The following is a 25,739-nucleotide window of genomic DNA, read 5'->3' as shown; positions in this document are numbered from 1 at the left end:
AGGAGGCTGAGGCAGGAGGATGGAGAGTTCAAAGCCAGCCTCCACAACATTGAGGCACTAAGCAACTCAGTGAGACTCTGTGTCTAAATAAAATACAAAATAGGGCTGGGCATGTGGCTCAGTGGCGAGCGCCCCTGAGTTCAATCCCTGGTACAAAAAAAAAAAAAAGATGTAAGTCTTAGTCCTAAGATATTTCCAACCCAGATGATACACAAATATTATGCAAATATTAATTAGCCCAGGCAACAATTTTTCAGTAGCTTTTTTTTTTATCATGAAGTAAATTTATGTCACAGGAGATGGAAGGAAAAGTCATCAGTGAACCAGGGTCATCAGGGACACATTATCAGAGAGCTCACAGCTCAGTGTGGCCCTTGAGGTTATATGGAAATCATAGGAATGATGTGGGAGAGGTGCTATAAACTGAGAGAAATTCTTCTCATTGAAGGACAACCCACTTCTATTCCACAAGTAGGTTTGTGACTACCATACCCTCGGCACAATGCTGCATGTTTTACCAACTCTTTTCTCCATTTTACTAACACAATCACAGAGACAAAAAAGCAAATAAGTACAGCCAGTAAGTAGCAGAGCTGAGAGTCCAACCAGGTGTTTTGGATGCCAAAGTCTGTGTTCCTGCTACTGTCACCACCCCCATCATTCCCAGTGAAATCAGAAGATGAGTAAGACAAGGATCCCGCACCCACTGGAGACGATGAACAGAGCCACTGGGGTGAACACACCATCAACCTGTGTGAGGAGGACATGAGAAAACACAGGAAGGAGTTTCCACTTCTGCCTGGAGTAGAGAAGAAAGAACCAGTCAGGTCCCTGGCTGTCGAGAAGGAGGCAGACCAGGAAGCCACATCCATCCCCTGTGGCTGGAGTAGAGAGCTAGGTAGGAACCAGCAGGAGGTGAGGCTGGTAAGCAGCTGGGCTGGACTAGGAAGGGCTTTGCACACCATGCACAGGATGGAGCACACACTGAGGAACCAAAATGTGTCTTTAAGAGGTTTCGTGCCCAGCTGAGAAGGACAAGTGACCCAATCGAATGAGGAGGGAGAGCTTTGCTTCCCCCAACCCATGCCTGAGCTCACAGGAGACGTGATAAGATGACATTAAGGCTTCAATGTGTCAATTGCTTGCAGGTTGCCAGATGACAGTGAAAGACTTGTAATTTTTCCTTTCAAGTAAATATTGGGACTCACACACACACATAAACACACACCCAGAAAGGTCACCAAGACAATAGACAACTCCATACTTACATGTGCCTGTGAACCAACCCAACTCAGGTCAAGGTCTGCCTCTCACTCATGAACACCAAGAGTCATGAATGCCACACCTCAGCAGCAGTCATGAATGCCACCCTAAACCGCAGAAGATACCAAGATCCCAGCAAGAGATGTTTAAATTAAATGCAACCAGCTACTGTAATATAAAACCAGGGGTTTCTTTTATGACATTTTGTTTGTTCATTCATGAAATGTGTTTTTTTCCAGGGATAAGCAAAAGGAAATGCTTATTGAGAAAAGATCTGGTCTAGTATTTACCACTTACAGGTTTTGCCTGATAGGAAAGTCAGGGAATAACCAGCCTTTCTGTTTCTATAATCATTTAAGGTGACAGCAGAGACAGCAATAAAATACCTGTTTGGCTCCTGCTTCCTTTAATAAAACTTTTATTTTCCCATACCTGCAACACTCACTTCTCTGTTCCTAAGTGCTGAGAGCTGATCAGAATCCATCAGCAGAACAAAATGAAACCCCTGTTATATTAAAATGCAATCAACAGTGTGTAAAAGTATCTGTCTGGAATGTAAAACCGTTCGTGCGTTTGGCATTGCTGGGTGCTTTTTTCATAATATATCAAAATTCCGAGTGGTCTCCTTATGTCATAAATTTATGGGCTGTAAACAAGATGTGGCATTAGACGCTGGCAGCAAATGTGAACATCAACAAAATACCTTGGGTCTAATACATTTAGCAGTTATAAATCTGAGCTGTCTCACCCAGGAAAGATGGGAACAACTGCTGTGCACCCAAAAGCACATCAAGCAGCATCTTGGAGGGGACCTGAGGTTTCTGCACCCATCAAAGTGTTACTGGTGGCAGGAAGTTGTAATGAGATGGCAGGATGCACCATTCAGTCACTGCCCCTGTCATGGTATGATTTTGTGGAAGGTGTTTACGAACTACATACCATCTCATTTGGCTTGGAGCATAAAACATATCTCAAGAGCTACCCTTGCAAGAACCTTGTCCATTCCTGCATGGACGACCTGAAGTCTTCTGGCCACAGAGGAAGTAGGCTGTCTCTCTTTCTCTCCCCGCCCAGCCCCTGCCACCCTGTCTCAGATAACAGCTCCCCCTTTCTATCATGCTACAGAATCCATTAAGTAAAAGGATGTGGTGCCCTGGAGTGAGGTCCTAATGTAGTACTGAGCTCTGGACCCAAGAGAATTTGTCATTGGATTATTCACCAAGAATCAAAGTGCTGTCAGATAGATGGGGGATGATTGGTAAGTGACGAGACAGAATCATGGACCTGTTAGCACTAGAAGACAGACACTGCAAACAAGATGGCCCCTTTGGTGCTGATGAAACAGGACTGGCACAGACTGGGCAAGGGGACACAGATGCAGCAACATCTACAGAGAGCGTATCATAACCATGATACACTGACAATGTCCAGAATCCCAAGAAGTCCAAAGAACCCGGTAGCAACTGGAAAAGGAATTTTGGAAGGAACAAAATTTTTCACTTGAGGAGGATACATGAGGGTGAGGGTGACATATGATGACAATTGTTTGTCTACAGGCTTGGGGGAGAAAATTGGGTTGTCCTGTAGAGAGGTATATCATCCTAGCAAGCAGGCTAGGACTTGTCCCTCCATCGGGGATTATGTGCACACACCACTTTGTAGACCTCACAAAAGTAAGATGAATGTGTCATGGGGCAAAGTTACTAGAATCAGTCCTCCCTCCCCCCGTGTTGGTTTGCAAATTTAGATGCATGAAATCCAGAGACCTGTGTAGAATGTGATTCTGATTCTTAAGCTGAAAAAGTCAAGAGACTGAAACTCAACACTGGAGCTGTCATATTTTTCTAAAGAATGTCAAACAGGCTTAATGATAGGCCGAAATTATCCAGTCGGAGCACCACTGCAAGTCATCCTTGGATAACCTCAAATAATAAATCAGGTGGGTATTCTTCCTCTGTTCCCCACTCCTGCCTTAATGGGAAATGCTGGAAGAAAAAGCATCCAGCTCCATAAAGCCTCCAACCAGTGACCCAAAGCCATCCCAACCAGGGATTCCCCATCTGGAGCTCACCCTCCAGAGCAGAAACCTTTTGATCACCCTTCATTCCACCAGCTACCAACTCTGCTGGTCCAGGGCCACAAAACAGGACCCTATGCCCTTTATTTTATTTTATTTTATTTTATTTTATTTTATTTTATTTTATTTTATTTTATTTTATTTTATTATAATGCTTCTTTGGCGCTATACGTAGATGCCTGTTGGTGGAGGACATAATTGAAGTAAATACTAACTCACATCAAAGTATTGATCTTTTGTACAGGAATCACTTATTCTAGAGCAGAATTTTACAGCAGGCAATTAATTCCACCCTGGACTCAGCTATAGGTTAATCTCTTGGATAAAGCATCACTTGGGAAACAGAGATGAGAATCAATGTCATCCTCCAAGAAAAAAAAATGATTCACCCAATGGATTTCACGGAAGCCTTGATAACGTGGGCCATGAGGCCCCTGGTGAAGCAAGGTTTATAATGAGTTCCTTCTGATTCATTCAGCAACAAATAAACCCCATCCCACTGCAGGTTCCAGGGTGGATGAACTGCTCCCATGAAACTGTTTTTGAACAGGGGATAAGGGCAAAGATTTAGGATATTTTCAAGTTTTAAAAAATATATGTATATTTCTTTATATGTAAATAAAATTTAATGCAGAATTATTCTTTTTCTATCATAAGTTGCAGTTGGAGAAATGCGAGTCTCAGGTAAATATATCAATGACTGTATCTTTTTTTAACCATATCTCAGTAATTCTGTTTCCATGAAAACCTACCATTAGGTTGCCAAAACATACCCATTATTAGATTGAGAGTGTATATTTCTATCTATGGCATCTTAGAATCAAGGAAATGTGATATTAAATCTGTCCAATGCTAGACATACTTTTTTAAGATAGGGACTATATTTGAAAGCTAATATATGCAAAAACTGAGGTGTTCAGTCTCTAATTTGTTGTAAACGGTTCCTGTGAGCAGTTCTGAAGCATGCACATTTTCAAAGGAAAAAATGCCACCATTCTCTCCTTTTTGAATTCCTTGGTCACATGAAGTAGAAGGGAAATCCATTGGATCCAAGAGGGAAAGGAAATGATGTCAGGATTAGTGATGTGTGCAGTGAAACATGTTTGGTTAGAGAATTTGAAATGGTTTAATTATTTGGTATATTTTCTCAGAGTCAGTAGGAACAGAATGTTCTACACTGGTAGGTTTGAAGGATATGTCCTCGTAAGATCTATGGAGACAGGTGGTCCCTGGAAGAACAGCTGCAAAATTCTTAGACCCACAGAGGAAAGTGAACATGAACCTGGCTGGGAGCAAACCAGGTGAAGACAAAGCTCTCACACCTGGTAGTTAATGATTCTTCAGGCAGAAAATTCACACATACACAAAGGAACTTGACTAGGAACAGAGAGACAAACTGTCATCTTCTAGAAAGGCCCAACCAGAGAAATGAAAAGTTGTGCTCCCTTTGTGTCCAATGAATCAAAATGCATTCTGCTGTCATGTATAACTATCGAGAATAAATTTTTTTAAAAAAATTTAAAGGCCCAGAGGAGCTGGGAAGGGCTGGGTAAGAGCACAGAGCTGGACCAGGACTGCAGATGGAAAATCCTGTGAGATCTGAGATCTCAAGGACTTATTAGGCATATGGGTATCTTCTCTTTCCATTGATGCAGGACAGCCAGCATAAACACGCTGTTCTACCTCTGTACCACTCCCTCCCTTGTTCCTCTGCAAGCCCTGATACCTCTTGAGGATGGGTTGGGAAAACTGGCAGGGAAGACCATAAGCAGCCTGGGTTGTCATCCCCGCCCCTTGCTGCCTTCAGTAGGTGGGGACTGTCCCTAGTGGGTCAGTGGACCACTGGTCCACCGCGTCTCTTATAAGGTGGTCTGTACCTTCAGTGTCTCCTTCTCCTTTTCTATTCGCTGCTGTTCCAGATTCAGCTTCACAAGCACAGACTCTTTGGCAGAGATTTCTTCTTTCAGCTGATCTACCTGATGGGTCATAATCTTTAACTTTCTCTTCATTTCTGTTATTTCATCCTAACAAAAAGAAAGGAGAAAGTGAATCAAATAAACATCACCATCTCTATGGAAGTTCAAGACAAATTTCAGAGCTTCCCCTGGAAGCTCTCTCAAAACAAAGTTCTCTTGACCAATTATGATGGGCAATTCTTTTGTGTCTTCAATGCCCGTCAACCTCAAAGTACTTCATAGCAATGACTCAAAACAGTCTCATGAGACATATACAAAGTATACATAATGAGTATCTCAAACACACACACACACACACACACACACACACACACACACACACACAACCCTTTATTCCTCTCCTTATTAAAGGAACTGGAAGCACAACAAACATCATAGCTAAAATATTTCAAAGCAAAGCTCTGCAATTAAATGACAAGAGTGTGCTGCCGCCTCTGATTCTCGGTTGCCATTAGCAGTTTTAAAAATAACAAAGAGGAGAAAGGTAATCCTACAGAATAATTAAAAGAAGGACCATGATCTCCACATCCTATGAAGTTGTGTCATTTCCATTTCAAACCACCTGACAGTTCTGTATAAATCAGTCTTCTTTCCCAGGTGAATTGCACAGGACTGCTTCTTAATCTCATCTTAACCCCTGCCACAAGGGCACCAGAACCTCTTTTAACCCAGGGTGAGCAAGAGTCAAAATGCAAACACATAAATATGTTCTTTACCTGCGCTTCAACCAGGTTTTTGCTGTACAGGTTCCTGTCTGACCTCACAGCTTCATACAGGTTCTGTTGCTGTTTTAATTTAGTCTCCGATTCAGCTATTTTTTTCCTATAGTCAAAAATCTGCATTTCACGGATTTTTATGTCTTCCATGTTCATGAGGACCTGGAGGAAACAGAAGTATAGGAATATGCTTGAACAGCCCATCTGTGCTTACGGACATGGGACAAATAAAGTTCTTTTTTTTTTTTTTTAATCTAAAGGTGGCTGGTAGAGATGCCAGCGATCAGAAAATCTGACTGCGACAATAATCACGGCAGCACAACACAGAAATTCCACCCCGCTGATTAGGTGCAAGCATATATCTCATCTACACTGCAGTTCTGCTCAATGATGAAGGTTTAACACAGTTATTCTGTGAACACAAGAAAGAAAAAGATGGAAAAATTCTTTCAATTCTGGAAAGCCTCTCCTGACCACCCCACCCACCAAAAACGAAAAGAAAAAAAAAGCCACAGGTTTATATAGAGCTTAAGGGAAAGCACTAGGAAAGATAAGAGATAATTTAGCTGTTTGGCCACACAGGCTGCTTTATCACATCAACCACCAGAAAGAAAAGTGGCCTTTAGCCCTTGACAGCAATTGAAACTGTGTCCTGCCAATGTCAAGGCCCTTCCAGCAAGGGAACTCAGAGGACTTCATAAAAATGCAATCTATTGTGCACACAACATTTTTAGGAAAACGGGAAGCCAGCAGGATCACCTCCTTTTGGCAAGTATGAAAAATCAGGGCCTGAAATCCCAGCTTCAGTCAATTCCTCTCAACATCAGCTCATAGAGTAGAAAGTACGACTCTCAGTTGCAGGTCCACAGAAATTCTTTTTTTTTTTTTAAAGGACAGACTTCTTTAAAAATTCCTTAAGAAAGCTCAGCCTAGTGGCACAGGCCTGTAATCCCTGAGGCAGGAGGAGCATCAGTTCTAGTCCAGCCTCAGCAACTTAGCAAGACACCCTGTTTCAAAACAAAATAAAGAGGCCTAGGGTGTAACTCAGTAGTAAAGTACCCCTGGGTTCAACCCCCAGAAATGTCCCCCCCAAAACAAAATCCATTAAGAAGAAAAATGTTAGTGAAGAAAACATTGAATCAATGAAACTAATGTGCCTAATTAATGTTCAATGGCTAAAACACATAAGGAGAAAATTCTCATGGAGATTTCATGTCATTTTAGTGGATTTTTCTTTACTCATGGTTATAATTAGAGGAAATAGAGCAAGGTGACAGAGAATGCAAGAATGGGGACATACTTGAAGTAATAGTCCTAAAAGGTTCCTCAGAGGAAGTGACATTTTGTCTAGAAACTAAAGGTGGATAAGTACCATAGAAATCAGTTGTTTAAAATATTTACCCTTTATGTCTTTATAGAAACATCTTCCAAAGTTTTTGTATAAATATTTAAGGAAGGATGGGATTCAATTTTAGTAAATGTCTTTCAATACATATCATTTTGTATTATTTTCTTATTGGAGCAATTAATTTGATATACTTACCAATATATTTTCCCTTTAAAAAATCTTAGTTCCTTTATACATAATACAAATTCCATAATTTAAAATAAATTCATAAATGGGAAAAGTACATTTCTTTTATTTGCTTGGCTTTTCCTTTTCCCTTGAACTCCCATAACCACCCCTCTCCATATAGTATATCTTGGTTAACCATCTAATATGTGCCTTCCATATTTTTCTTTTGAGCTTGGCATATTTTATTCAGGCCTACAAATATAATAATAAAAACTCATATTCATCAGGTGCTTCTTCTGAACATGGCATTTTATGGGTATTAACTCATTTAATCGTTACAAAAATTCCTATGAAATGTGATGATTCCTATGAAATGTGATGATTCACCTCCCAATTTTGCAAGGACAGAAACTGAGATAAAAATTTAAAAAAAAAGAAGTAATATTCACCAAGTTGGTCAACGAGTAAGTATACAGCTGCAAGAATTTGTTTTTCTTTGTCTTTTGTTTTTCTTTGCTTTGGAGGTTTTGTTTTTTATTTTTAGGCAAATGGGATCTTGGAATACATGTTTGCACTCTGCTTCTTAGATGTAATAATGCCTTGGAGAAATCATCTGAAATAGCTCCAGTCCATTCCCTTCTAAAGGTGCATAATGTCCCACAGTATGGGTGTGACACCCTCTCCTGGCTGTTTCTCTGTGACTATTCACTTGTTTCCACTTTTCTGCCACTTTGAACCAGGTCACAGGAAACACTTTGTACATGTGTTCTCCTTCACCTGTGCTTTTACTTCTGGGGGATGGATTCCCAGGAGTGGAATAGCTGGCTTGAAAAACATATATATTTTTAACTTTTAACAATATTGTTAGATTGCTTTCCAAGATGGCAGTAACACTTTACATTTCCACACCGCCCGCAAGAGTTTTCTTAATAGAAAACTACCCTCTCAGTTTCACAATAAACCCTCTTTGGTCATACTGCATAATTCTTTTAATGTACTATTAGATTTGGTCTGACACAATTTCATTTAGGATTCTGCATACATATTCCCAAGCGATATAGCCTATAGCTTTCTTTTTAGCTTTATTTGAATGTCAAGGTCTGTGCAGATTTCATAAAGTGAATGAAGTGTCTTTCTGTTTACACATTCACTCACTCACTCATTTATTCACTCACTCAAAGAACATGTACTGAAGACCTTTCTTTTGCAGAAGCTGTAAAAGGACAGTTGTTACAAAGAGGAAAAGGACACACCTTCTACCCTCAGGCTCACCTCCAGTGAGTCTGCCAGGCACAGAAGGGTAATCAATGAATGGATACAACCAGTAATTCAGATATTCACATGGTGTTTTGGGAGAACCCAAAACTAGAAAATTAACAGGTAGTTTCTGAGGGTGGACCTATGCATCTTATCGAAGCAGTTAATATTAAAGATCTCCATCACTTGTGAAAACTACCTCTTCATTCTTAGCCCTCAACTATCCTAAGCAATGATTTAACATCAGTAAAGCAATACTTATTGGTATACCCCCAAATAACATATGACACAAAGCATACAAGCAGCAGTTTTCTTGAATTCTCTCTCTCTCTCTCTCTCTCTCTCTCTCTCTCTCTCACACACACACACACACACACACACACACACACACATAAATTATACCACTATAAGTTATATAGTTATCATCTTATGACAAGAGAATTATCTGATTCATACAAGTTTGAAGGAATTTAATTGTAAAGTAATTAGGCCCACAGTCAATGTTGAAGCTAATTATCTCTCAACTTTTCAGCGGCTTCCACAGGTATTGATTTGATTTTTTTTTCTTTTTGTTGGTACTGAGGATTGAACTCAGGGGCTCTTAATCCCTGAGCCACATCCCCAACCCTCTTTTATTTTTTATTTGAGACAGGGTTTTGGTAAGTTGCTGAGGCTGGCTTTGAAATCACAATTCTCCTTCCTCAGCCTCCTGAGCTGCTGGGATTATAGGTTGTGCACCACTGTGCCTGGCAGGTATTGATTTTTTTAAGTTTTCTACTTCTCTTTGAATTTGAAGCACATGTTTTCAAGAGAATCATCAACTTTAACCAATTTTTAAATTTTTTGGAATTAGAGTTATATAAAATATTTTATAGCTTTTGCTATTATTGTTGTTGTTGTTTTCTGTTATCATCTAATTGGTGTGGAAAGAAAATGGCCCAAGGTAAGAACACATGGACTCAGAGGTGAATGGCTTTGAATTGGTTGATGAGGAACTGGAAGGAAGAAGATTATAAAATCAAAGGTCTGGGGGGAAATTTTTTTTAATTTTTTAGTTGTAGATGGACACAATATCTTTGTTTTATTTATTTAATTTTATGTGGTGCTGAGGATCGAACCCAGGGCCTCACATGTGCAAGGCAAGTGCTCTACCACTAAGCCACAACCCCAGTCCTGGAACCAAAATTTTTAAAAATCTTGTATCTTGTTCCTTCTTTCATCATTTCTTTAATCCACATCTTCAGAATCCTTAAAAATGAGTAGCAGACAGTCCTTTAATGTATCAACACTGGTAGTTATGTTAGAAATAAATAAAAAGCCTAAATAAGGTGCCCAACTCTGGATCTGTTGTTTGATTTTTTTTTAAAGCACTATCTTAGCCTAAAATTTAGACTTTTTATGGAAAAGACATTGCCTTCTTTGGGGTCAGTGAAACGAATAGATGGAAAATACTTTGAACAGCGTAATCAGCATTCAGCATAGCAAGCAGCACATCAGAGGAGAGAAAAATTGCTTGTTCAATCATTTTGAGAGATGTTATAACAAGAATAATCCTTTGCACAGGCAGAATAATGCTCCAGAGAAAAAGATGGAGGCAAGGACATTTCTTTTTTGAGCATCCAACTAGCATGGGCCATCTTTTCTGCACACAACAGTGCACAAAATCACACACTTGTTTCTGGTTTCCTGAAGCTGAGGGTAACAAGAACCCATCATGATACCAAGAAGATAGAGGGAATTTAAGTGGCAAATGAAAAAAAATAACAAGTATTGAAACTAAGGGGAAAGACAATTTACGAGGCAATTTATTTCTAAGTGTCTGGACTCAATTTAGTTTGATGGAGATCATTCAAACCAATGGCACCCAGAAGTTCAAATCCTAAAAATTTACAAAGCATGTAGGGTGTTAAGTAGGGGTCAAATTCTTTATCAATAGACTGTCCCCTGTTAAAAGTGGTGCATCTGAAGCTGCAGGATTGTCAGGGGTGGAGCTGGAGCTTAATTAATTGATGACACTTCCAAATACTTCAAACCAGCTCATGAGATAAATCATACTCCAATATAGGAAGTTTTATTACAGCCAGAGATCTCCTAGCATTTACAGACCCACTTGAAAGAGTCCAGAGAATGCTTACAGTGCAAAATGTTAAAACAACCCACCAATAGAAGTAAGAGTGAAATTAAAAAATCAGTTGGGGCTGGGGCTGGGGCTCATTGGTAGAGCACTTGCCTGGCACGTGTGAAGCACTGGGGTTGATCCTCAGCACCACATAAAAATAAATAACAAAATTTTGGAAAAAAAAAACAGTTAATGCCCCTTGGAGACTGTAGCACAGCCAAAACATCATAGAGAGTGAGGCTGGATAAGAAAGTAGGTCATTGAATTTGGAACCCTTTAACATAAATTTGATGAAATATCCGTACAGTGAACTTCTCTCGGAAGTTTTTCTGGCTCGAGATCAATGGTATGAATGCTGACGATGCATTTACCCTCACGATGAAACTGGAAAACTCCTTCTTTGGAAACAGAAAACACCTATATGTGCCCACGCATGTGAAATTTTGAATGTCCCCAGTTTCCCTTGCTTCCAATATTTATCCTCTCTTTTAAATTTAGAGAAACCTATCTATGTTTTGATTTGAGAGAAAGAATACACATTTGTGTCATCATGTAAGTATTTAGCATATGGTAATTGAGTCACTTACTAAATGTCAACAGACAATTGTGATAGGTCACATTACATCATACTATATAATACTAGTGCTGAACTAATCAATTTGATTTTCTAAGAATCAAATCCTGTACTTCAGGAAAGCAGTTATTCTGACACAAAAAGTTAAAAGTTGTGCATGTCCCCTTGCTGCCTTCTCCAGAGTGCTACCTGATTAAAGATGCTCTGCATAAAATTCAAATTAGCATCAAAGAAACAGGAGCTTTGTTTCCTTATGAAGATATCTATTTATAGACAATATTTCTGCACTGAACATTTGCTTTCCTTGCTTATTTCTAAGACCTTCAAAGCACCACCCCACCTCACCCCCTGCCCTGCCCCACAAAACACAATAACATCTGCGGGGTTGATGCAGCAGACTGTCACTGAAGGAGCATGGCACAGTGAAGAACTTGACATCACCATGGGCCATCCCAGTTCTCATGGATTCCTCCAGCCTTCCTGCCCCCGGGAACCCCCACTGGTCAGCCTTCCAGAAGAGCCCAGCCCACTGCCTGATGCTGGTGTTTCCTTCCCCTGTCCTTCTGGTAGCCTTTCCCATCTCCTCTCACCTCCTGCTCACCACCCCCACCTCTCCTCCCCACCCCTAGGACTTTTCTTACCTAACTTTGTTTTGCTGTGGTTGATGGGGCCATGACATTCCTACCAAAGCAAGGAAACCCTTGATGGCAGGTTCCCTATTTATTCTCTTTGAGGGAAGCCAAACCTTTTCTCTGCATTTTCTTCTGTTAGGTTGAATCTCATGAACTCACAAAGAGTGGGTTATGTTTTATTTACAAATAGCTCTTTCAGAGGGTTCAACTTAAAGGTCCTACCATGGATGTGTTTTATGAGTCAGGGCTTTCGCCTGGGGCTCTCAGAAACTGGTCTCTCTCTTTGTGTATTTCCCATAGGCTCCGTTAAGCTGTTCTTTCCTTTATTCATCCTTGAGCAACCTGGGAGTCGTTGCAATCTAAGAGCAATACCACGAAGGGTGGGTTTAGCTTGATCCAACTCTAGTAGAATCCACTCTCAAATCTACCACAGGAAACACAGTGAAGTGCGAGATCCCCGGTCCACCTCCCAATTTCTAGTATTCCTTCATTTAGAGAAATTGTAGGAGCCCATTCCAATTCCCTTTACTCTGAGCTGCTATAGCAAATGGATAACTCTCACTCCTAGTGTGCCCTCCATCCAAGGTGGCTTCTCTCCATCCTGTCACCCCCTCTAGGCCGTGCTCCTCAGAACACTCTTAGCCACATCGGTTCCAACACTTCCTGCTCACGTGCTCTCTGAGCTGGCTACAGTCCTGTCTAGTTGGGCACAAACAGTTGAATCATAGGAAGGTGGGACATGATGGCCAATTTCATGCGTCAACTTGACTAGCCACAAGGTGCCCAGATTAAACATCATTTCTGGGTGCATCTGTAAAGGGGAGGGGTTCCAGAGGAGATTCACATTTTATTCAGTGAACTCAGTAAAGTAGATTACCCACCCCCATGTGGGTGGGCATCACCCAGTCCACTGGCGGGCTGAATGGATCAGAAGGGAGATGAGTGAGGAGCTCTCCCTACCTGCCTGCTTGAGCTAGGACACCTCATCTCAACCTTGCTCGCCCTCCTACTGGGGTTCAATATGGGCTCCCTGGTTTTCAGGCCTCAGGCTCAGACTGATCTACACCACCAGCTTTCCTGGGCCTCCGGCTTGCAAGAGGGCACAGCGGGGGGCTTCTCAGTCCCCATAATCACATGAACCAATCCTCCTATTTGTTCCATTTCCCTGAAGATCCCTGACTCAAGCACAGAGTGACACCTGACCCACGCTTAATACAGACCCCGAGCTGGGGAAGGGACAGATGGCGCGGGAAAGCTCTGGAGCACCTTCCCACCTCTTCTCAGGTCGTCTCTTTGATGAAGAAAATGCAAGGGACCATGAGTGGAGCCCTAGGCTTTTCTCAACTCACCTCTGTTGGCTTTCAAATTATCACCCATCTCTTACATTTCAACATCAGGCTTTATGTGGTCCTAGTGTTCAATACTGTTAAAAACGTCTCATTTACACCTGCACCTTATTGACATTTTATAAGGAGTTGAAATAGCTCCATTCAAATGCCACTCTGAGGAATAACTCTGGATTATTTATCAAACAAATTGATTTATCATTTACCTAACACTTACTATGTGCTAAAGATTCTTCTAAGCACTTTACAAATGTTACTTCATTTAACCTTCACGACCACCTCAAAGACGTGTGCCTCCAACCCTTTTTGTGTGCATACACACAAAATTGGGGTTAAATTATATATGATTAAGTTTACAATGTATTTCTCATATTCATGTTATGAACAAGTTCTCCACTTAAACATATTTTCAAACAATGATTATAAGCAACTTAATATTGCATCATATAAATGTAGCACAATTTAACTTTAAAAAAAACATTTGGGCTGATTCCTGTTTTTGATGACTATAAATTATGCTTGGAAGAATATTCTTTTTTAAAACCTTTGCATTTCTTATTTTTTTCTCTTAGGTTTGTTTTTGATAACAGAAATTTACAGGTCAAAAGAATAAACTTGGAACAATGTATACTCATTTTAGAAGTAAATGAAAATGTCAGTTTCATTATTCCTCAATGTCCTACAAATAGAAAATATGAAAGAGAGCTTTTTATTTGCAGGAATGCAGGGATGTGGTGTGTGTGTGTGTGTGTGTGTGTGTGTGTGTGTGTGTGTGTGTTGGTGTGTGTGGATGGTAAAAAAAAGAAAGATGGAGAGGGGGCAAAAAGTCCTTCATAAGAAGTCCAGAGATGACATCAGTTGTTGCAGCAAATGATAGATGGTGTCAGGGGCTAAGGAAAAGATAGAAATATTGTAGTGGATTAGCAATATTGTAAGAACTTGTGCTTAAATTGTTCTGGTGTCCACTTCAACACCAGAAATTGTGAAAAACAGTTGACAGTAAAACTTGGTACCAGGACCTCTCCTTTACAAGGAAGCAGGGGGAAAAACATGCAGTCCTGTATTCCAACTAGTAGCAGCATTCTTTTTACCGCTCCTCATCTACCCATTTGTTTAATAAACACTTGTTTAGTGCCTACTATGTGCCAAGATGTTAGAAATAAAGAAATGAGGAAATTAAATTTATTGAGCTCAAGAGCCGATCATAAAGCAGAGGGAACAAAAAATAAGCAACTACTTTGGAGGTTAGTAGGTGCTAATCCAGAGACATTGGCAAACACATCAAGTAAGCAGTGACCAGCTGTCCCCAGAGAGTCAAAGGAGGCTTGCTGAGCACTTGAGTTAGGTCTTGAGGGATGACTAGGAGTTTGCCATGTAGAAAAGGGGAAAAAGGACTTTCAGGGAGAGCTTGGAGCTCTGTCCCATATTCAGAGTGCCCTACCTACCTACTGTGCCACGTATGAGCTACAGGTGTGTGCCTAAATATTAGTCCACTCCACCCACAGGACAGCCATATGGGACTGGCAGTTGGCATCCCTGGGCTCGTCCCTCTGTCTCTGAACAATCCCCTACTCCCATGACCACAGACATGAAATTTTCTTCATGTGCTGTGATACGAAAAATGTTAGGAACATAGCCCCAGGGAGCCGAGAGGTGACAGAGCTTGGCAGGGTAGCAGAGTAAGCCTGGAGTAAAGGGGACACGAAGCAGGGCTGCAGCTGACCCTCATGGGACATTAACATGAGAAAAAAAAAGTAGACCTTTGTTGCTGTAACCTAATGTAAGCCAATGTCCTGGTCCAAGCTCTGGAACAGGAAGACCACAAGCTCTCTAGGAGTCACTAAATCAATCAACGGGGCTTATCAGATGATTAAGTAAGAAGCAAATACATTGTCCTCTAATGGCTCCTAATCAGAACTGCAAGAGTCTTCTGGGAATCTTGGACCAGTTCTTCTGGAGCCAGACAGAGCACAGGTACCAGCGCCCCCCAAGAAGCTTCTGTAAATGTCTGCCCAGCATTTGTTCAGCCTGAGTGGTAAGACATTGATTTCCTATCACTAAAGCTTGTTCCTCGCTTTCTTCGTGTCTGTAATTCAAATGCCGGCCATCCCCTGTCATCTTTGAGATTTCACTCCAAAAGACAAAACAAAGCTTAAATGCAAAAGCTTTGGCAGAATGCACTGTGGATTTCACTGGAGAGAAGAAGAGAGAGCTCACAATGCACAGCAGAGTTTTGGTAGGGGAAATACTGCTCACATGAGTCTTTTCCCCACAATCTCTTCTCAGCCTCACAGCTATAACCCTCACTACTCCCCAGTCCCGCAACCCCATCTCCAGATCTCTGCCTGGAACATCTAGGAGTTTGGAGGGTACTAGTTAAACGACTCAGGCAGACACCCGCCATGTGCTAGGACAGCTGGTTAAAGCGAAACCCACATCCTTAAGTCCTTGTCATCCATATGGCCTTGAGCCTTCTCCCTTAAGGAGTTGAGAGAAAAGGAGTTCTAGAACTCAGTTACCACGTGTGCATCTCCACCCGTGGGGGGATTTTACAATCCCAATGTTACTAAAATAAAAATGGCCCTTGAAAATGTGACCCACCTGGCTGATGCCAGTCATCACTGGGGTCTCAATTTGAGCCAGGAGATGAGAGTTCTCTGGGGAGTGAGAAGAGAGGGTTGAGAGATGATGCTGCTGGCAGCCCTGGGACTGGGGACCAACTCGGGGTGGCTGCACAGGAGGACAACAGGAAGGAGGCAGACGCCCACAGGATGGAGGGGGGGCGTGGAGAGCCGAGGTGGGAGGACACCAAGCACGAGCACTTGTCCATTTCAAAATCTGGCCCAGGAGGGCTCCGGGGTGGCTTTTATTCTGTCCACGTCCTTCCTCTTACAAGTGCGTGCAAGCCACGGCAGAAAGCTGAGCAAACCGTCCTCGCCGCCGCCTGCCGGGACCAGAGCTGCAGAGGGAGAACGCGCCGCGCCCCCGCTCGCCCCGCAGTGCCCAGGGGCTCACCTTTTGGGTCAGGTCGCTGGCCTCGTTGATGTACCGGTCGCGCTCCTTCTCCAGTTGGAAGATGATCTTCCTCTGCTTCTGGGCCTCGTCCTTGTAGCTCTGGATCTCCTCCTCCAGGTTCCTCTTGGTCTGCTCGTGGAGTTTCACCAGGTCTATCTGCTTCTGGGTGGCATTGACCGCCTTGAGCATGTTCTAAAATCGGGACAGCGAAGCAGCCACGTCACTCGTGATGTTTGAGGATTCCGTTCGCCTCCTACCTCATCCCTGATATAATTAGATGCCTTGTCCTTGGTATGAATAAAATAATCATAATCTCTATGGACTATAAAGAGCCTACTGTGTTAATTTGGCCCAAGGCACTTTAAATACAGATGCAGCAGGCTCTATGTTGCTCCTATTTTAAGGGGAGAAACAAAGACTGAGGGTTAAGCTACTTGTCTACAAGTTCATGTGACAAGGACGTGGCACGGCCAGGACTGGAATCCATAGCTGGCTGATCCCAAAGTCTATGCTTTTAACCCTCATCACAGCTCCAGTCTTTATCTAGCGAGGTTACAACAATTGAACCCAATCATATAACTCAGACTTTGACCGTGAAGGGGCAGGGCGCGGCGGGGCCGGGCAATTAGGTTGTGGGGTTGTGACTCAGCGGTAGAACGCTTGCCTAGCAAGTGTGAGGCCCTGAGTTTGATCCTCAGCACCACATAAAGTTAAATAAATAAAATAAAGATATTGTGTTCAGCTACAACTAAAAAATAAATACTTTAAAAAGTTAAAAAAAAATGCAGATGCTGGCCGGGTATGGTGGCGCAGGCCTATAATCTGAGCAGCTCAGGAGGCTGAGGCAGGAGGAGTTCAAAGCCAGCCTCAGTAAAAAACAAGGCACTAAGCAACTCAGTGAGATATTGTCTCTAAATAAAATACAAAATAGGGCTGGGGATGTGGCTCAGTGGTTGAGTGCCCCTGAGTTAAAACCCGGGTACCAAAAAAAAAAAAATGCAGATGCATAGAATTAACAATTTCACTCCTAGGTATACCCCTAAAAGAAATGAAAGCAAAAACTTGTGCATGAATGCTCATATTAGCACAATTTACAAAAATAAAAAGATGGAAATAACCCAAATATCAATCAACTAATGAATATAAACAAAAGATGGTATGTCCACACAATGGAATATTATTTGGCCATAAAAAGGAATGGAATATTGATGCAAACTACAACATTTTATAAAACCTGAAAACATTGTTCTGAGTGAAAGATGACAGAAACAAAAGGTCACAGAGTGCATGATTCCAGTTACAGAACTATCCAAAGAAGTCAAATTTATAGAAACAAAAAGCAGAGCAGTGTTGCTAGGGGTGGGAGGATGGGGAACAGGGTTTTTTTTGGGGGGGTGGGGGTGGGGGGAATGATGAGAATGTTCTGCACCAGATAATGATGATGATGGCAAAATATTGTGAAAGTACTAAAATGTACTAAATGTCACTAATAATAAATGTTGTTAGTATATTTTACCACAATAAAAAATTATATATATAGAATATAATTATATATAATATATAGAATTAATTTTATATATATATATATATATATATATATATTTTTTAAACGTGGATGTCCATGTCCCAGCTCCAGCATTTCTGATTTGGTAGACCTAGAGTGGAACCCAGGCACCTACATTTTTTTAATTGGTTGTTCAAAACATTACAAAGCTCTTGACATATCCTATTTCATACATTTGATTCAAGTGGGTTATGAACTCCCATTTTTTACCCTGTATACAGATTGCAGAATCACATCGGTTACACATCCACGTTTAGGCACCTACATTTTTGGGGGGGGAAGTTATGTGTTGATCTCCAGTACTGAAATGGAAACATGCCCCGGGGGTCCCCAATATCCTCTAATGTGGAGTGAACAGCCATGCATCCCAGCAGCCATGCTCAACAGGAGGGTCCACCTCCTGGGAAGGGGACATGGGGGGTTGCAGAGAAAGGGAGGGCCAGACAAAGTCAAAAAGAGGGAAGATGTGATCCACGCAGGATACAGAGATGTGTGGAAATGTCACAGTGAAACCCATTAATTTGTACAATTCATATCGGTTAATGGATGAAAGAAAGGAGGGAAGGAGGGAGGAAAAAAGGAAGGGTGAGTTCATCACACTAGCCACAACTGAATGACCCTGCCAGGGACTTTTGAAATAGAGCCTTCATTAGTCTCTCTCTCTCTCTCTCTCTCTCTCTCTCTCTCTCTCTCTCAGGGCGCGTGTGTGTCTGTGTGGTGCTGGGGACCAGACCCAGTGCCTGTGCCTCTTAGGCAGACAATCTACCACTGAGCCACACCCTTAGTCCTAGGCCTTCTCTGTAGAAAAGGGAAAATTGGCAGCTGTTGGTCATGGCCATATGGACTGGCAAACAGAGAGACAGTCTTCCCTGGGAGGAAGCAGGAACTCTGCAGGAAGTCTAGTGGTGGAGAGAGAAGCCTTTCTTCCCAAGAATTGGTTTCAGGCCAGGATCCAATCATTTCCTGAGGCCCCTGTATCCTGAAGCATCTTACAGTTCCTTCTCAAATCTGTAGCTAACCCAGACTTGCAGCTAGGTCCAAAATCCACTCCCCTCTAAACAGGTCAAATACCCGCCCATAAAACATTGGTTGTGTAATGACATAGAAAACAGAAAAGGTCAACTTTGTTTGCAGGTGTTTGATAGACATTTATTCTGTAAAAGACAGACACTTTGACACAACAATGAAAGAACCACAAAATCTCCATGTTGCTGCCTGTCAAAACCATGTCATTCATTCTTTCAGTGAAGATGGCATTTCAAATCAGTGAGGAAAGAATTTTATTATCAATACAGGTTGATTGCATACCTGCAGAGCCCAGTGCTAAGATTACAATGGCCAGGAAAAATAATTAGAAAATACACCCGTCCCTAAAGGAGGAACCAACATTAATTAAAGCAAACAAATTAATGTAAAACTGCTATTGTGCTACATGTCCTATTGTGACATAAAACCTATTAGTTGTTTACCAACATATAAAAAATAAAAATGAATTAAATGTTGTGCATGTTGAAAATTAATTTAAAAGCTGGTTATAGTGGTGCACACTTGTAATCCCAGCAACTCGGGAGGCTGAGGCAGGAGGATCACAAGTTTGGGGGCAGCCTCAGCAATTTAGGGAGATCAAAGGCAACTTATCAACACCCTATCTCAAAATAAAAAATAAAAAGGACTGATGAGGTAGCTCAGTGGTAAAGCACCCACGAAGTGCGATCCTCAGTACCAAAAACAAAAATAATGAATTTAAAAATCTAAATCCAATAGTATGATTAATATGTATACGTATATAGCTTAACGGAATAATTTCCAGGATTATAGGAGGAAAGAATTGGAATGATTTTCTTAATGAGTGCCTAGCATGGAAAGAAGCAATCTCCTGCTATTTCCGGAGATTTCCTCAGTAGTCTACTTTAAGGGGAAGCATAGTTTGTTTGGTTCACATTTATTCAATTCTGGGAAACCTAAAGGAAAGGAATGATTCAAGTCAGAGTGAACAAAGGCTACTTGTACTGTGATGTGATCCCACTGTCCTGGTCACCCCTCCACACCTGTGGCTTCCCAGGAAACCCTTGGGGGGGAAAGTTTGCCCTAAATCCTTGAAAGGAGTCCATCTAAATGACTGTCAGTGGACCCCTCTGGAAGGAAGGAAGAGAGGGCCCTGCCTTCAATGGACAGCCTCCAGGTCTTTAGGCTTCCCCAACCCCTCAGCTCTGGACCTCTACAACAACCACAAGAGACCAGAGGGACAAGGCCCCCAAACAAAAACCTACAACAATCCAGCAAGGATAGATGGAGGAGAGGTTAGAGTTTTTCTGTAACTGTCTGCCATTTTCATCCCTAAGCCTTCAAAGTAAAAATCTAATTAGTCCTTGCACTTATAATTTTTGGATTAGCCTAAATTGTAGATTATAGATATTAAACTCAGAAAGTTTGATCAACGGCTTAAGATGCCAAATAACACACCAGTAATGAAAACAGAATCTGCAAAACACTCTGAAATCCCCGCTGGTTTATATGCTAATTCTCCAAAGTCCCTTTGTGCTCTCCCCTGATAATGCAGTTTCCATTCAGGGCCAGTGAACGGTAGACTGTGAGCAGCTGCTTAGGGGGAAATTGAGCACTATTATTTAGTCTAATCTACCTTTGTTTGCCTCAGAGTTTTCTTACCCCATTCAACTGGTTGCAGGCAGATATAATAGCACTAAAGAAAGACATTTATTCGCCATTGTTACTGTAACAAACTCACCTTATTTAGTATTTCCCTCTCTCTCAGAAGCTCATCCATGGCTTTCTTATCAAGTTCTGCTTGTTTCTTTGAAGCCTCCACCTCTAAATCGCCAGGGAGAAAAATAATAACAAATGCAGGGTCAGCTTCAGAGAGAATCTGCCAAAGTCGTACAAAAACTGCTTTATGTGTTTGTCGGTAGCTATAAAACCACTATTAGTTGAGTGATATGTGATCTTCATTTTAACTCAGTGAGGAGTCATCCCCCCACACACACTAAAAAGAAAAAAAATTGAGGCTTAGACAGATTAAGCCAGATGAGAAGATTCTCAGCCAAGAGGTGACAGGGTTAAGATGAGAAGCTTGGCTTCTCTGACTTCAAAAAGTCCTTGCTCTTTAAATCGTTTTTATTATATCAGTAAGTAGAAATACAGATAAACAAAGGGGAAAAAATATAATTCAACTAGAATCTACTTAAGATTTTGGAATTTCACTTTTTCCTATGAAAATATGCATGTAAATGTAAACAAATATACAAACACACACGCTAAAAGGGAACCATACTAGACATGTTATTTTGTAGCTTGCTATTATAATTAACAAATATAAGCTAAATGCCTTTCTTTATTATTCACATGCATTACACTTTTTAATAACTCCATGGTTTTTCATTACATAATAAAATGCATAATTTATTTTGCCAAGCCTCCATTTTAAAATTTAAGTTGTTGTTTTTTTGGTTTTGTTTTTTTTAATGGTTATAACCAATGACCTTGTTAAAGTTCTTGTTCATTTGCTCCTCTAATGGAGGAAGTCCTGGATTTTTTTTAAATTTCTTTTTTATATGTAGATGGACACAGTACCTTTATTTTATTTAGTTATATGTGGTGCTGAGGATCGAACCCAGTCCTGATACATGCTAGGCAAGCGCTCTACCACTGAGCTATAACCCTAGCCCTTGGATTTTTTTCTTTTTAAGATATTTCTCTCTGCCAAATTTCTTCTAGAAAATTAATAGCAATTTAAATAGACACCTAACCACCACTAGGTATTATCATTCTCTTTGATCTTTGACAGTGTGATAGATTGTTTTTAAAACCAGTATGTTGTCAGGCACAGTGAGTTACAACTATAATCCCAGAGATCTGGGAGTCTGAGGCAGGAGGATTGCAAATTTGAGGCAAGCCTCAGCAACTTAGCATGATAAGCAATTTATTGAGACCCTGTCTCAAACTAAAAAAATTAAAAGACCTAGCTCAGTGGTTAAGTACCCCAGGGCTCAATCCACAGTACCAAAAAAAAAAAAAAAAAAAAAAAAAAAAAAAAAGCCAGTATGTCAGTATTTCACTTACATTTACATTTCTGTGATGGATACTAAAGTTGATCATTTTTTCACATTTAATAACTACTTGTTTATATTTCTGCTTTTTCTTATTTCCCACATTTTCTCTAACAGTTTTTTCTCATGAAATTGCTTATCTTTCTATGGATTTTTAAGAGCTCTTTATATACAATAAAGATATAAATGCTTTGACAATGTTTTGTTCAATTTGCCTTTATTTATACAGTCTTTTGCTAAAGTGATTTTTTTTTTTATTTTCTTCTTTTCTTTTCTTTTTGGTACCAGGGATTAAATCCAGAGCCATGCACCGCTGTGCCTGGCTAAACAGAAATTTTTATTTCATTGAATCACTCATCTTGGTTTTTATGGTCTCAACATCTGGTATTAACTTTTTTTTTCCCAAAAAGTAGCTTTTTGCCATGCATACATTTTCAAAGTTATCCATATGGCATGATTAGTACAAAATACGACCTTATCTCTGATAATACTTTGGGGTATTTTCTGGCCTTTCCACCAATTTTTTTCCATTGAAAAAATAATTGATCATGGAAGCTTTATAATATCATAATACATTTCAATATCTGCACTTCTCAAAGATTTAAATGGTAATATGATACCTTAAAGTTGTGTTTCCTTGCCATTCTTGATTTCCAGAAATCTATAGCTATTGTCAATGTTTGTTTTTCAGGAGGAACTCTGGAATTTGTTTTCAAGTTCCACGTAACATAACTCATTGAAATTTAATACTGAAAGTATTAAATGCATGGATGGATTTGGATAGATTTATATCTTTATCATGTTAAGTATTCTTATCCAGAAACTCGGTATATCTCTCCATTTTTCAAGGCTTCTTTAATACCCCCCCCCAGTAGAATTCTGTAGCTTTTATACATAGATCATGCAAGTATCTTGGTAATTTTACTCAGATATTTTATTGCTCTAGTTGCTATTGTGAACGGGGATTTTCTATCATATATTCTGATTTTTTGACATAAAAAAAAACAATTGTTGGTATCTACATAGCCTATAACCTGCCACCCTACTGAACTCCTGTGTTAGTTCTAGTAGTTTTTCAGTTCATTGTGGGAGAAAATCCTAACACAGGGAGGACCCATGCTCCTAACCATTATGCTCAATGCTGCTTTTGTTTTGGGGGTACTAGGGATGGAACCCAGGGTCTCGCACATGCTAGGCAAGCGCTCAACCACCGAGCTACATTTTCAGCCTGCAATGCCACTCTTTGGTCAAGTGCATCAAAAGAAAGAGATCTCACAGGGCTCAGTGGTGCACACTTGTAGTCCTAACTGCTTAGGAGGCTGGGGTGGGATCACTTCAGCCCAGAAGCTCAAGACCAGCCTGAGCAACATAGTGGGACTTGGTCTCAAAAAAAAAAAAAAAAAAAAAAGTCCTAAATGACATTGTTAATATCTATGAAATAACCATAGAAGAGAACATGACAACTTTTATAAATATGACTTCAGGATGAAAGACAGGTTTTGTTCTCAAAGTGCAGAACTATTGTAAGCAAAAATACAGAAATGGAGCCAGGCACGGTGGCACAAACTTGTAATCCCAGCAGCTCAGGAGATGAGGCAGGAGGATCATGAGTTCAAAGCCAGCCTCAGCAACAGCCAAGGCACTTAGCAACTCAGTGAGACCGTCTTTAAATAAAATACAAAATAGAGCTGGGGATATGGCTCAGTGGTTGAGTGCCCCTGAGTTCAATTCCCCAGTACCAAAAATAAAAAACAGAAATGGAAATGTGGGAGTGTTCTGATGGTCACTCAGCCAGTCACGTGCTCTAACAGTTCCATTTTTCTTCCTGTCACCAAAGACATTAGACTGCATAATTGTGCTGGACCATAGGTACCCTGAGGGCAGATACTCTCTCTCACCCAAGGCCTGCCACAGCCTGCATTCAATTTATTGAATGGACGAATGGAGAAATGAAGATAATCCACAACTCCACCAACTCAATAAAAGATTATTTCCTAATGTTTTAGAAGGAAAAATATCTACACTTCTCAAAGACTTAAATGATAAATATTTCCAGTTATCTTAACTGGAGATTTAGATCTTACCCCAATGGGGCATTGTAGACTTCTATGATTTTATGTATGTTAACTCATTCAGAGCCCGTGAGAGGTCAGCAAGACACAGTGTTCCTGTTTCACATGGTCAGAATTCATACCGAGCCTCTGTCCCCAAGTCCACTGCTGTTTCTGCCATACCAAACTTGAGCAGGACACCATATTAGTAATTACATTCTTATCAGAAAATAGTCATGCATCCAGATGATAACACATGACATTTAATAAGTACTTACTATGTGCTGAGTGCTATCTACAATATTGTCCCAGATACTGTTAATGAAGGACATTGATTTTAACGGATCTCCTATCCTCTATGGAAAGAACTGACAAGGAATACTTTGGGCTGTTTTACACTGGGACAATAGAAGAACCTGTGGAAGAATTTATTGAGGTAAGCGAGTTAAAGGTATTCAAAATGACGGCTCCTTCTTATTGCTGGTTGCCAGTTTGTCGTCTTGATTTCAATTGGCATGGTTTGTGTTTGTACACACAGAGCCCTGGGTTGTGCGATGCCATCAGTCCCTAGTGAGATGTAAGTTAATAAGCCAAAGCACAAGATGGTTTACCTCTCTCTAATCCCAGGATCTGATTCTTTAGGGTTTCTTTGTGCTGGTCTACTTCTGCTTTTTGCTCTTCGATCTGGTGCAATTTCTTATGGATTTGTTCTCTGACTTTGTTGAGCTTCCCAATGTCAAGGCGCATCTGATGGACTTCTTCCTCTTTGGCCTGTCATTAGTGAGAGAGAAATCAACTAGGACACAAAGTCCATAAAGGGCCAGCAGCTGAATGGGGGCAGAATCAATCAGAGAAGGTCTTCCAGCGTTGAGTGCCGGCTTTTTCTACGGGATCATATCAAAACACACGCTGCTGGAGTGTGAGAGAAAGTGAAAAGTTCTTTTTTCTCAATAAGATATGTGGCCATATAAAATAAAAACAATGAAAAGACAGATAAAATCTGGTGCTGTCAGTTACCATCTAATTGTGCAATCAAATAAGAGGAGAATGCTGAACCATGTGTGTCACAAATATATGAATTTTGCATACCAAGGCTGCATTTGAAGAGCAATTTTCATGGATTTACAAAGTATTCTCTCCGAGAAGGTCATTAACAGGCTATAAAATATTTAGACATTCCTTTGGATCCATGGAGTTCACTCAGCCCAATCAGATCCACTAGAGGAGGGGTCTTTCTTCCTCATAATAGGCCAGTCTGTGGGCATACAGACAGACGCATGCAACAGCATACAGACACAAATCTACAGCATGGGGAAAAAGGTAGCAAAAAAAAAAAAAAATCCTAGCAAGGGAAATCTCCATATTTTTTGTTTATGGACCTCAAGTTTTATGGATTTTTACATTTTAAATTAAATTCACTTTAAAATTTTTCTTTTTCTATTAGAAATGGCTGGGAAAGAGTTGGGGATTCTTCTGCAAACAATGATGAGCAATTATCTTGGCTCTTGACAATGAAAAGCCTGAAATGAGCTGTGTATGTTATCCTTGGGGTATTACTAGATACCTAAT

At 40.7% G+C, this 25,739-nt stretch overlaps 1 protein-coding gene across 1 annotated transcript in view; it reads right to left on the bottom strand.

Annotated features, from left to right (window-relative positions):
* The window catches only part of CFAP58 (cilia and flagella associated protein 58), a gene marked incomplete at both ends in the record, with an annotated part of 105,432 nt that overhangs the window by 54,729 nt on the left and 24,964 nt on the right, over positions 1-25,739 (bottom strand). Inside the window, 5 exons of the mRNA XM_081268244.1 lie at positions 5,218-5,364; positions 6,033-6,194; positions 16,492-16,683; positions 20,802-20,884; positions 24,782-24,941. Of these exons, the coding sequence (XP_081124370.1) occupies positions 5,218-5,364; positions 6,033-6,194; positions 16,492-16,683; positions 20,802-20,884; positions 24,782-24,941 (744 nt within the window). The remainder of the gene's footprint in view (positions 1-5,217; positions 5,365-6,032; positions 6,195-16,491; positions 16,684-20,801; positions 20,885-24,781; positions 24,942-25,739) is intronic.

This window comes from Spermophilus citellus, assembly GCF_964194105.1.
Source record: "Spermophilus citellus genome assembly, chromosome: 15".
NCBI classification, from domain to species: Eukaryota; Metazoa; Chordata; class Mammalia; order Rodentia; family Sciuridae; genus Spermophilus; species Spermophilus citellus.
This window is presented reverse-complemented; position numbering and strand designations above follow the sequence as displayed.